This window comes from Ips typographus, linkage group LG9, assembly GCF_016097725.1.
Source record: "Ips typographus isolate SLU linkage group LG9, UJ_Ityp_2.0, whole genome shotgun sequence".
Lineage (NCBI taxonomy): Eukaryota > Metazoa > Arthropoda > Insecta > Coleoptera > Curculionidae > Ips > Ips typographus.
In genome coordinates this window covers 8051085-8063169 of record NC_138430.1, presented here as the reverse complement: position 1 = coordinate 8063169, position 12085 = coordinate 8051085, and the positions used below count along the sequence as shown (strand labels likewise).

Below are 12085 nucleotides of genomic sequence, written 5' to 3'. Positions count from 1 at the left end.
AATCAAAACAATACAATAAAGCAAGAACAAATATACAAACATGATATATTCACTTAATTTTCTTACCTCAACTTTTCGTAGATAGCTACATTATAGTGTCTTATCATAAAATCTTATTAAAATACAACCGAAAAAGTAATGAGCAATTCTGCATTAATAATATTGTAATAATCACATTTATACAATGATTGTAATTAAAAATGAATGAAGTTTTACACCAATTTTACTAACATGCATGTTATTCTTATAATACACACTGTACACTTTTTTTCAAAAAATTCCCTAAACTTCTACTCTATGTAATTTATGTTATTGAATCTTTAGTAATGGCCACGAAACCATAACTAGTGTACGAACCTTGCGGATGAAACCTTTCTTTAGTAGGTGATTTCTTGTCTTTTTTTACTTGTCTTCGGGCTTCTTGACAACAAAATGCTTGACGCAATTCGTATGCCATTTCCGTACACAAAGACGACTAGAAAAGGTTTTTGTATTAGTAATTATCCATAGTCACTATGTGTGGTAAAAGAAAAACGTTTTGATAATTGTGTAAGCGAGACAAAGACAGAAAAACTAATAAAAACTTTGAGGCAGTGTTGTCAGATCTGCATTCATTCACTGGATTAGTTACATCATTTTGATATTAGCCTATTGCACCATTTGTATTTATTTCGATGGACGAGAGTTTACTATTTGGTCTTGTTTTCTGCCTAAAAGTGTACAGTGTACGTCGTTAATCAACTTTTACTATGTACACTACACACACAGGGTGCTCAAGGAGGGTTTACTTTGAAAAAAGGACCTGGTAACTGTCAAATTAACCAAACACTGTCAAATTCAGTGTAATCATTTCAATTAACAGCTAATATATGCATTGACAAGATTTACTTCATAGTTTTGCTGCTGCTTGGAGTGATATTTTATTACTGCTTGGACTGAATTCAGATTGTTTGGAAACGGAAATAACAGAATAAGCTGGCAACGTAGTCATTTTTTGATTTGATTAGGAACGTTCTAATTACAAAATGAATTTAGCAGTAGTATTCTAGAGACGTTTGACAACATCGCAATTTTCTCTTACTTCAACTTTTTTTAGGTATTCTGTCTTTGTCTCGGGCATTACGATTATCCTTATGGTGGGGTTTTCTTTTACCACACCTGTATGAATTAGTTGCTTTTTTTAGTTGACTTACCTGCTAATATTCCCAAATGTGTAGAGAGCGTAAACAGTTAATCAGAATTAACGCAGCTCGATTATAATAAGAAAAACTACTAAACAATCTTCAGTATTAACTCAGTCAAAATATCACAAAATTTGGCAAGTAGTGTTACCATTATGGACAAATCAGATAATACTTATTGTTAGGCCTAAAGTTATACGATAAATGCTTAGTAAGATATCAGAACAATGCTCCTGCATTGCTGACAGATGCTACAAAATTTACAGATTACTTTGCAAAACTAAAAGGTGGGGCACCTGCCTGATTTATGTAAAAACGAAACCAATATCTTACAGCTACGTGTCCTGTAGAATGCTGCTCACCCGTTCTTCTACAGCTACTTTCCGGGATTTCCACACGAATTCGCAGACCGCAATCACGCAAGCCACACCCATACCACCCATCAGAACGACGAAAACCCCACCGACATTAGCTAAACCCAATTCGTTGGCCGTACTGCTTGTTTTAGTTGTCTCATCCTGAAATTATCAATAATGCGTGTTTTGTTAACAAATTTTAAAGTGTATTGTTACTCTGCAAGCGCCTCCTCCTCTTTTCTCTTTCCACCATCTAGTCTTCAAGATATGCAGTTTGCCTTCTTCTTGTAGTTTTAATATTGCTCCACTGATTGCTGTTCGAAATGGTGAATCTGTAAAAGATCGTTTAAAACCCAGGTGGTAAAGTTATCTAGACTTAAGGTAACCTAGGAAATAATTTGCTTGACAGTCATTGTCAGTTTACTAATAATTAATAGAATGTTTAGGTTTGTTATCCCATCTTTAAAACATGCTTTTCTCAATCCAACAAATCGGACTGCGCACACAGACATCAAAGTGCCAGACTTTAGCAAGGACATGCGCCATAGCGTTTCCGATCCCCAGACTCCCTCAAGCCAAACGGAAGACGGTAGGAAAATTTTTACTTACGCATTGTCCGGCACGTTGATAACTTGCGGAATGTACGCCATTAAAAGTGAGGTTCAACGGTAAAAATTTCATTTAAAATTAAGTTAGTTAATTTAAAAGCACCAAAAACAGGTACGTCAAATACATGTCCGCTTCTGCTGACGTGTTAGCCATGGCCAGGATCGAAATTGATCTGAGCAAAATACCAGAAGACCGGCATGTGACGTTTAAATGGAGAGGAAAGCCTTTGTTTGTTTGGCATCGTACCGACGAAGCCGTAAAAGCTGTGAGTGTATTAAAACCAAACATTTTAAAGGTTTTTCAGGGATTTTGTAGGTTAGGGAAGTGCCTTTGAACATCCTGAGAGATCCGCAAAAAGATGAAGATAGGGTAAAAGACCCAAAATGGCTTGTATGCATGGGAGTTTGTACTCATTTAGGTTTGTTTTCTGTAATATGTTTAGTTTTTTGTAACCCTTGAAATGTATAGGTTGTGTGCCTTTATCACATCAAGGTGACTTTGGTGGTTATTACTGTCCATGCCATGGATCCCATTTTGATATATCTGGAAGAGCCAGGAAAGGTCCTGCTCCTAGAAACTTGGACGTTCCATATTATACAATTTCAGGAGACCATCTGGTAGTTGGTTGAAGTTTGTGTTCTTAATGATTAAAAATTTTTGACTTACTTGGAGGCATGGCAATGCCATAACCTTTAGAATCCAGCATTCCTCCAACTTGAGTGAGTTCACAATTTCTCTCTATGATGTACTCTATAGTGGTGGACTCCATTAGGAAAGCGTAGCTCCCTTTCCCTTTCACTACTTGCTCCACACCCTCCTGGTTGCTAGAAGTGAACACTGGAGGTCTTTGTGATTCCATAAAAGCCCACATCCTTTGATATGTTGAAAAATTAGAGTCCTGGAAAACATTTTCTGTTATTTCGATCGTTTCTGGTTCGTCTGAAATTACCCGGAAAAATGCTGCAGTAGATCCTCCTCGCAAAGCTCCATACTTAATTTTCGTTTGTTTGGCCAGGTCTTCTGCACTCTCAATAGGGGAATCCATTCTCTCGACTGTCAAAAAAGCCGCCAAATTGGCGGTGTACGAAGAAATCATGATGAGAGTGAAAAACCACCACATCCCTGCCACCATTCTAGTGGACACAGCCCTAAAATCCAACATTTTATTACCTTGAAATGTAAATTTGAAAGCAGCTAAAGCAATTACAACAAAAGAGTTTGGCTGTTCATTAACCAGTTCACCTCTCTAAATTACTTGATTTGTCTAATCGCTAAGCACACTGACAGAAAAGAGAAGAGAAATAGAGTACAACAACATCAAAAACAAACTTACTTGGGCGCAATATCAGAACCCTGCTGCATTAGAGAACCGATGGTAAACCACAAGGAATTTAGCAGAGTGAACTGATTTTCCAAGAAATCGGGGTCACTGTTGCATGGGTGCGGGTTGTCCCATTCGTAAGGGCTGAACCTGCAACCATAAAACAGTGTAGAAACTTACTTGGGTAGAAAATCGCAGCCTTGCTGCATTAGAGAACCGATGGCGAACCACATACAGTTGAATAAAGTGAATTGATTTTCGAGACGATCTGGTTCAACATCGCACGGATGTGGATTATGCCATTCGTAGGGAGTAAATCTAGAATTATCAGAGAATAGTTGGGAAGACCCAGTGCAGATTTCATCATAGGTTATATCCCGAGATGTTCAAGTTTTATCGGGTAAACTGTGCATAGGTGATTTTTTGCAAAATTTTGCTTGGAAAATGATTGAGACTAAAGAATTATTTAGTCGAAACCATTTGCCTAAAAGAAAAATTTTGTAAAAAACCTACCAATGCACATTTTACGTGATAAAACGTGAACGCCGAGGGGTATATGTCAAGATTATTTCCTGAAAACTCACATTTTAGTTTATTAACAAGAAAACTCCTTAGTTAGAACATAAATACTAAACTAAACGTGATGAAATTAATGATAATATTGAACTCACCCCAGCAGACGACAGATTTTCGTTCAGCCATGTATATTTTTGTTTACATTTCAGATTGACAATCAGAGGTCATAATATTTTAATTTATGTAATTTTTTAATGGAAACTACGTTATAGTGATTTATTAACTGTTAATATTGAAGAAAATAGCTTAAATTTTATATGTGTCTAAATCCCGATTCGTTTAATATCAAATGTTCTTCAAAAAAACGTATTCAAAAAAGGTAGGAGGTGTTTATTCAGTGTAAAATTTTAGCAACTAGGGATTTATTCAGTATATAACGGCTTTCATTGGTCGAACTAGAAAGGTTCATTGAATTTTATTGGCTGCTAGTACAATGAGGGAAATAATCGTAGTTAATTTTCAAAACCAAGTATTTTGTACAAATATCAGGAAAAGATGAAACACACAGCAAACGATCAAAGCATCTTTGGGTATTACTTTTCTAAATTATATTCGTCCAGATTTAGGTCAACTGGAGCTTAAAGCATTGAAATATCCTCCTACAGATTTACTTGGAAATTTTGTATGTTACCTTGCTAGGATGAAAAGAAGCACCGAGACTCCTAAATAGGCTGTAGCCATGTAAATCCACACATCGAGCGACAAAGGCGATAGAAATGAGAAGAGATTGGGTGGCTGCTTAATTGGTTTCCTATACAAAATGCTAATCCCTAAATTCATGAAAGGCATCGTAAAATCCACTGCCTGTTCCCTATCGTACGTTATCGTTAAGTCTGCTATGGCCAAATCGGCTTTCTGATCCAAAAGTTCCCTGAAATGTTTGTTTTTAGTGTTGTGTTTGGGTTTGTAAGTGGGATTACCTGATCATTCCATCCCACTCGTTGGTTTGTCGATTAAGAGAACCATAACGACCATCTGGAGCTAGTTTGATGGTATAGTTGAATCCCAAAGTGCGTGAAATCTCATGAATTAGATCTACAGCGTATCCTTCGAATTGGGCATTTCCAGTCAGTTTTTCACTCGCCTCTTTCCTCATTACATAGGGAGAACTCTAATAAAAAAAAAATGTTTACAAAACTCGGTAATAATGTAAATGCACGAACCAAGATTGTAGTAACAACAAAAGTTTTGTTCTGGATAATTTCCACAATCTGGGTGTACTCCTCCCCATAAGTTCTGGTAAAGTTCACCCCTTCGCTAGCATTCCAAGTGCCAATCTTTTTCAAGCCATCTCTAGTAAGTTCAACAATATCCAGCATAAAATCACTGCGGAATCCTTGATGGTCGAACTTTATCACTCCAGTTAAACCACGCATTTCCACCTGAAGGATTGAGAAATTCAAAAATTATAGAATAACTCCTTACAAAGAGTTATAGCTAGTTTGTGGTACATAAAGCAGTTTCCAATTTAAAATTTCACACATGATTACGAAACGGTCTACTTGCCACTTTCATGTAGTTAATAAGGCTGTATCCGTGAGGCCAAAAGTCGACAGCATCACAGCTCAATGGTTTAATATCAATTTGCTGGCTGGTGTCCAGGTCGTGCAGAGCTTTGGCGAACAAATGGACGGCATCGTACATTAAAGCGGTCTCTGCCTGGAAAATTAATGAACTGTAAACGGCACAAAGCACATTTTTCCTTTATTTGGATCGCTAATCATAAAAGAGAGAGATTATCGTTTAGTTTAAGGAAAACCTTGAAATTTTCTCTCAGAACAAACAGATCATTAATTAATCAGAAACCAAATATGTCATATAAATGATGAACTTACCTTTACGAAAGTTGCATTATCCTGTAAAAAATAAAACCAAATTATATATGGTGATAGAGTCAGAAGTTACGATATATTGTATTAGACCGGAAAAAGCTCTGGGTGTTAATTCTTGAAAGCAGGGAACAGGATTCTCAAGAGAATGGCAGGTTCCTGTCACAATCTGTATACCTACCTTTCTCTTGATAACACCCTTCCCTTGTTTCAAGAATAGACACCTTGATTTGAGACAGAGTCTATTAGTGAGAAAAAAGTGATGATATTTAAAACTCTGCAGAAAATCTAATGTGTGGATTGGGATTGTGATTACAAACATCAAACAGTGGTGTGATTTAAGCAAATACTGGACATGACACTTACTCTGTATAATGATGTCACAGAATCGACTTTTTTGCTCTTAGTATCGGGTGGAAAAGTCCAATCTCTTACTGCTCTTCGGATTTCCGGACCGTCCGGATCAACCAATCTGAAAGCTGTAATATTGGTGCCACCGTACTTGAATTCTTCCAAATCAACTCCATGCAAGTCCTAAAACCACAAATTCTTCTACTTAAAGCTTCCAACTAGTATATAACATACCAGTGATGTAATCAGATAGCTGTGATAGTCACTCATCATTCCGATTTGTTGCGCCTGTTTCAACACGTCATAGATCCTCGGAGTGGAACAGTCCAGGACAATGTGAGATTCTGCAGAGTTTTTGATTTGCTTCAACAATGGTCTGATTTTAAAAAAAGGGTTAAAAATGGACATTTTTACAGTGAAATTGGTACAACCTGTATTCATTTCCTTCACCTAATTGTCGTACTGTAATGGGAAACTCGTAGGGACCGTGAGCTTTCAGAAGCTCTTGCAGTCGTACTAGACCTTCGTTGTTTTCGTAAATAATCGTGAAGGATTTCCAGCCCCAAGCTTTCACTAAATCCACATAAGCCTGAAATATTCAAAACCATTAAATTTTGTCTTATTACAGCTTTAAGCCAATTTTGTGTACACTTTTTATCTAAATGACCTAAACTTGAAATAAGCAAAAATGTTTCTTTTGAAATTGGGAATTAGATGGTCTGGGAAAGCAGCATCGAATGACGTAATTGATGAATTACCCAAAACATCCGGTTAGTGCATCTCAAAAACAAACAAACAAGCAGGAAAAATTCAATTTTGCGGTTAAGACTGCAGCCCATTTCCCTTTGGAATTTTGCCAGAACACGTTATATGGAAAATATAATTCGAATCCAGCTATAAAACGGGCAATAAAATATTAATGATAATTCTGCAGTAGCTTTTTAGCATTATCCAACCTGCATAAACACGTTTAAGTGGATAGTATGTAACGATGACGTATCCGCTATTTGCCTTGGTTTAAACCTTAAACAGCTTCGATGGCGGTATCTTAATCAACGCTGGAATATTTAGAACATGTTATGAATAATTATTTACCCTTGAAAGTGTAGTAGGATGAGGGTACAAATTGACGAGACAGCTTTCCCTTCGCAATCTATAGTCCCAGCGGGTTTCCAAGTGTGGTATTTCCATCGTGTCGCAAATTGATTGCACATGACTTGCCGTATGTGGCGATTGTGGACCGAAAATAGCCGCAACTCCAGATCTTAGCAGATGACACACTGTTGGAAATAGAATTTATGATTATTCTCGATTAGATTCAGAATAATAAATTCCAAATTCAGTCTGTTTATTATTAATCATAAGATTACAGGATACCATGACAAGAACATTTCTCTGTTCTCGACAAAAACACTATTTTGCCTGAAACTGTTACCAAGTTTCGACCTAATCAGATCGTTAATCATCAGGGACTTCAACACTACAGGTTCATTACCTATTAACGTTTGGAAACGATTTGTCTGATGCCTAATACGCTTTTGGTACATAGTGCAGTGTAAGCTTAGTTGCTGACAAAGCTGATGGTAATTTGCATATAGTTTTGGTCTACAAATTTGTTCAATTAGCTACTGCCGCGTTCAAAATAACTATTTTTCTTCTAATTAACATCAGATTGCACACAAATTCAGTGAGTAAGCTTTGTAACTCTTATTTGTAGATTAAACTTCTTAAACTTTGCCTTTCTTGTCCCTCGCAGTAATTTAACATTCCATTTCCTGTTTAGCCAACTTTTTCAAAGTTTCTCAGCAAGTTTGCTGTAACACTGAATCCTTTAGCATACTGAGTGGAATCAATACAAAAACAGAAAACAAACATACCTTTTTTGGATGCATGAAAACTGTCTTGTGGCGGTATTTTCTCGATTTGAGCCTGCAATTTAGACCTAGGCAGTATCGATCGATCGCTGTTAATTTTCTCGATCGCATATCGAAATGCAATTTCCTGTTTATCATCGGTCGGATGGAATAATCCACCTGAAATTAAAATTGGAATGATCATTTACCCTAAAATCGAATCTGGTGTAATTATATGTGCTATGTGAATTAGATTCAGGCGAAAAAAAACTAGTTTAATCCAATCAGGTCGAAACATTCCCAGAATACGACCGGAGCTAATCTTGTTAGGAGCCTGGAAACCAGGTTTTCTGACCAAATGAACTCGACTTGAGGCGAATATTTTAAGTTTCTTCCACTCCAAATAGAATAAAAATGTTTAAAATTACCCCAATAAGACATTACTAATTTATCTATAGAAACGTGGATTGATATTCTTTACGGTTACTGCTAATGCCATGAAAAATGGAGGCCAAAGATGCACTGAAATTTAATATTTCACAAAAAGACATCGTGTGTAAGAAAAGTCCATTAATCTTCCAAACTGCAGTGGAGAATTAGTGTATTGTTAGTAAGTTTAATTTTGTGTTAAACCAGCAGTTAATATTATCTCGTCATTTAGTTTTTAGTATGAAAATGGAGATAATAAATTTATAACAATCAATATGCCTGTTTCCACGACACTTCCAAGTCGATTTTAAGTACAATTTAGGCTAAATTGAATGTGACAGATCTGGTGTAAAATAACACAGTCTAAACTAAACTTATATATTTGAAAGTATACTCACCTATTGGTATTAAGTCTGGTAATCCGAAAAGTAGACGGATTCGTAGACAAACCAGAAAAAGAATGGTAGAACACAGTTTTGTCTTCATTTTGCATCTGTAAATGTAACGTATATTGTAGATATACTTTTGACTATAACGCATGACGTCAGTTTTATTTGGTTTGATTCTTGATGTACTGAACTATTAAAAGAATTTTTATTACTTGATCTGAATATTAAAACCGCTGGAATTAGAGGGTTTTCAACCACCCTGCAGATTGCCTTATGTTTTATACAACCGTCGTAATACTGCAGCAGCTTGGTTTTATTATTACGTAAAAGAGATTCATTATTATCCCACTGTATTTTACAAAGCCTATAGCAGAAGTTTATTAGAATTTCATGTAGAAATATACCTGACAAAAGTGTATGAAAGCATTACCTACTTGCTAAGTAATGAAACTTTAAGCGATTGTAACATTAGCCAGAACTTTTCGATCAAAACCGCTCTAAAATTACGTCTCAAACTTTAGAGCCGATTTAGAACTTTTCTAGAAAATATCACAAGATGTGAACTCTTTTTAAGTTTTTCATTTAACGCTTGGTTAGAGCCGAATGAGGAAATGGAAACTGTTTAATGGACAATTTATGTGCAACCAAATTATCAATTTACGACACACAAAACACCAATAATTAACAAAAAAATCTAATAAAAGAAACAGATATCAAAATTGTCGGCAATAAAAGCTCTAAAATTGAGGTTTACAGTCCAATTGCATTGAGAGAAATTGCAACCTACAATTTTATGCTATTTTTGTTAGGTTTTAATTAATTACTGCCAAAGGTAATAGACTGTTAATTCCAAATTGTTATGACTCGTGTGTTTTGTTCAGAACACGTTTGATGAACGCTAATTAGTTTGTAACAGTCATTGGACCAAAACATGAAATTAATTACAAAAGTACAAAAGTTTGATATAAAAACAAAAATAAAAATACGTAAGGACAAGGAAAAAAACGTGAGAAAAAAAAGTAATAAGTTGAAAAAAGAAGAAAATTTAACAAACCTAAAACAAAAAATTACTAATCTGTTATACTTAATAATCAGTCAGTTATGTTTAAGGCAATATTGAAATACTAATTTAAAACTCACACTATACAGGGCGGTCAAAGAACACTTCTGTAAAGCTCTCGATTTACGGTGTTAAATGTTAAATTCTAATAAAGCTTATAATCAATCAGGTTAACAAAGAAATTTCTCTGAAGCTTCAAACATTGAACAGCACCTAGTTACAACAAAATTGGATGTATTAACACCATCCGATAAATTGAAATTGAATTGAAACAATTTGGATATCTGCCCATTCTTATGCCCTTACCTGTTTCACTAAGTTTACAGGACCTGAACCACCGATGATGTCTTGAAAAAACAAACTAATTGTACCGTTTTAGTGAAATGCTTAAATAGGGAACACGCCTCTAAATTTTAGAGTTGTTGGGAGCGATTCGCAACCCTCACTGCTCCAAGTGGATGGCATACAGCATCCGTAAAGCTGGAGCAGGCGCCCTGGCTAAATTCTCTGAAAAGAACAAAGTAATAAGAGAGACAGTGAAAAAATGTTTCAGGGATAACGAGAAATGTCAGGCTACATTGATTAAATAAATTAAAATTTAGAGTGTTGGCAAGTGCTTCGAAAATATTGGTTTTAATTAGAAGAAATAGAGCCCTTGGTCTGGAGAAAGCGGAACAAAGATTGTGTGATCAAATTGTTTTGCTCTAATAAGGTTATTAGGTCAATCTCAACTAAAAGACTCTATTTAATAGAGGGGATCTCTAAAGGACTTTTATTATAATGTCATTTTGCATTAGAGGTCTAGGTTGTCATTAGATAAACCGTATAAATCTGACTTAATTCGAAAGCATCTTCTTTTTGGCATCATCAGACATGTGGCTAATTTAGTTTGTCAAGAATATGCTGAAAACTATCAGTCAAGTCCAAATGCATCCTATCAAAATACGTTTGGTACTGTTTATACTGATTTTACTGGGTTTTAAAAGTGCGTTGTGGATTTATAGCTTCATGGAGAGGATTTTGACAGTTGTCATAATTAAAAATAGGCTAAAATTAAGTCAGAAACACACAACCAAATGTTATAAATGCCAATTGGGATTGAATTTAACAGCCTCTCTGTGAAAATATGCTTTAATAATGTAATAGAAAAGAAAATCAAAATTTAAGAATAACATTATGGAGTTCTACCTACGTTCCCCCAGTAAGGTAATTATTTTAAATTTGAGAAATGAAGAATTTATCGCCGCTAGATGGCGCCAGCACCACACATATTGATTGAAGAGCCATCTACTGGCTGGTGAGGGAATTATAATGTAGCGGGAAATTTAAACGGTTCTATTTATAATTTATAACCTTAAACCTTTTTACGTTGATGTCGATCTTAGCGTTAAATAACTATAAGGTTAATCAACACAGATCTATAGCATCGACGTATAAAAGTTACAAAATAATACGTTAAAAGGTATGTATGTAATTTTAGAGACATTGACTGCATTTTCTGTCACATATGTAGCAACTAAAGATAGATATACCTAAATTTAGTTAGTAAAATAACAAGAAATAAATAAAGATTGCAGAGGTACCGCTGCAACATAAAATTGACATATTGATTAACATTCTTGTTTTAATTAAAAAAATCTTAACACCTAAATTAGGTATGTTATATAAATTATAAATATTGAGAAAATACCTTAATTTGTGCACTTCTAATAACGGCTAAACTTATGTGTGATACACTTCTATATTTGTTCGCATTGTCCAGCTCAACAAAAAGCTCCAAATCCTTTTCCCGGGAGCAAAGCGGAGAAGGTTTTTAGAAGGGTTGGGAAACGTAAAGCGGCTACCACCACTGTCTGGTTTGCAACCGGGAATCACAGAACCAGGTTTTCCCATGTTTTTAAAATAACCAATTAAAGAAACACTCACAAAAATCACAAAACAGAAAAAAATTACAACCAAAACAATTGTTTTCCTTAAGAAACGCAGGTTAGAAATAGGAAATAGGGTTAGGATTTAGAAAAAAACATTTAAACAGGTTGATCCACCGCCTACTACTATCAATCTAGAAAGCCTAGACGGTGCTTGTCAAAAATTCTAATATGGCGGGAATAGTGTTGACAGTTTACAAAAA

General features: G+C 35.3%; 2 protein-coding genes across 5 annotated transcripts; one reads left to right on the top strand and one right to left on the bottom strand.

Moving 5' to 3' along the window:
• Window positions 1-35: 35 nt before the first annotated feature.
• KaiR1D (Kainate-type ionotropic glutamate receptor subunit 1D) lies at window positions 36-12037 on the bottom strand. Of its 4 annotated transcripts, none has more exons than XM_081987586.1 (19): window positions 11645-12037; window positions 10261-10461; window positions 8904-8998; window positions 8101-8256; window positions 7319-7503; window positions 6655-6812; window positions 6458-6599; window positions 6239-6406; window positions 5879-5899; window positions 5550-5702; window positions 5207-5425; window positions 4964-5154; window positions 4675-4914; window positions 3648-3785; window positions 3096-3294; window positions 2813-3044; window positions 1754-1869; window positions 1544-1699; window positions 36-475 (listed from the first exon to the last, which is right to left on the bottom strand). In XM_081987586.1, exons 3-19 carry the CDS (start codon window positions 8989-8991, stop codon window positions 305-307), a joined length of 2733 nt encoding a protein of 910 aa, XP_081843712.1. In that variant the 5' UTR covers window positions 8992-8998; window positions 10261-10461; window positions 11645-12037; the 3' UTR covers window positions 36-304. The 4 variants fall into 4 exon arrangements, with proteins under 4 accessions (XP_081843712.1, XP_081843711.1, XP_081843715.1 ...); XM_081987585.1 differs by lacking the exon at window positions 3648-3785 and adding an exon at window positions 3480-3617 and having other exon boundaries at window positions 11645-12035; XM_081987589.1 differs by lacking the exons at window positions 36-475; window positions 3648-3785 and adding exons at window positions 1241-1432; window positions 3480-3617 and having other exon boundaries at window positions 1515-1699; window positions 11645-12034.
• On the top strand, window positions 1928-2811 carry LOC145734324 (cytochrome b-c1 complex subunit Rieske, mitochondrial-like). The gene is made up of 4 exons (XM_081987624.1): window positions 1928-2205; window positions 2258-2411; window positions 2462-2564; window positions 2615-2811. The coding sequence occupies exons 1-4, from the start codon at window positions 1976-1978 to the stop codon at window positions 2773-2775; spliced, it is 648 nt and encodes a 215-aa protein (XP_081843750.1). The 5' UTR covers window positions 1928-1975; the 3' UTR covers window positions 2776-2811.
• Window positions 12038-12085: the final 48 nt, after the last annotated feature.

What these genes read in the sequence shown, in the direction of transcription:
- LOC145734324 (XM_081987624.1), top strand. Translation starts at nt 1,976, where the DNA reads ATGTTTAGGTTTGTTATCCCATCTTTAAAACATGCTTTTCTCAATCCA. An exon ending in ATTAAAAGTGAGGTTCAACG is followed by an intron (nt 2,206 to 2,257) that starts GTAAAAATTTCA and finishes CACCAAAAACAG; the next exon opens with GTACGTCAAATACATGTCCG. An exon ending in CCGACGAAGCCGTAAAAGCT is followed by an intron (nt 2,412 to 2,461) that starts GTGAGTGTATTA and finishes GGGATTTTGTAG; the next exon opens with GTTAGGGAAGTGCCTTTGAA.
- KaiR1D (XM_081987586.1), bottom strand. Translation starts at nt 8,991, where the DNA reads ATGAAGACAAAACTGTGTTCTACCATTCTTTTTCTGGTTTGTCTACGA. An exon ending in TTTTCATGCATCCAAAAAAG is followed by an intron (nt 7,504 to 8,100) that starts GTATGTTTGTTT and finishes TATTTCCAACAG; the next exon opens with TGTGTCATCTGCTAAGATCT. An exon ending in GGCTGCGATTTTCTACCCAA is followed by an intron (nt 3,295 to 3,647) that starts GTAAGTTTCTAC and finishes GTTGGATTTTAG; the next exon opens with GGCTGTGTCCACTAGAATGG.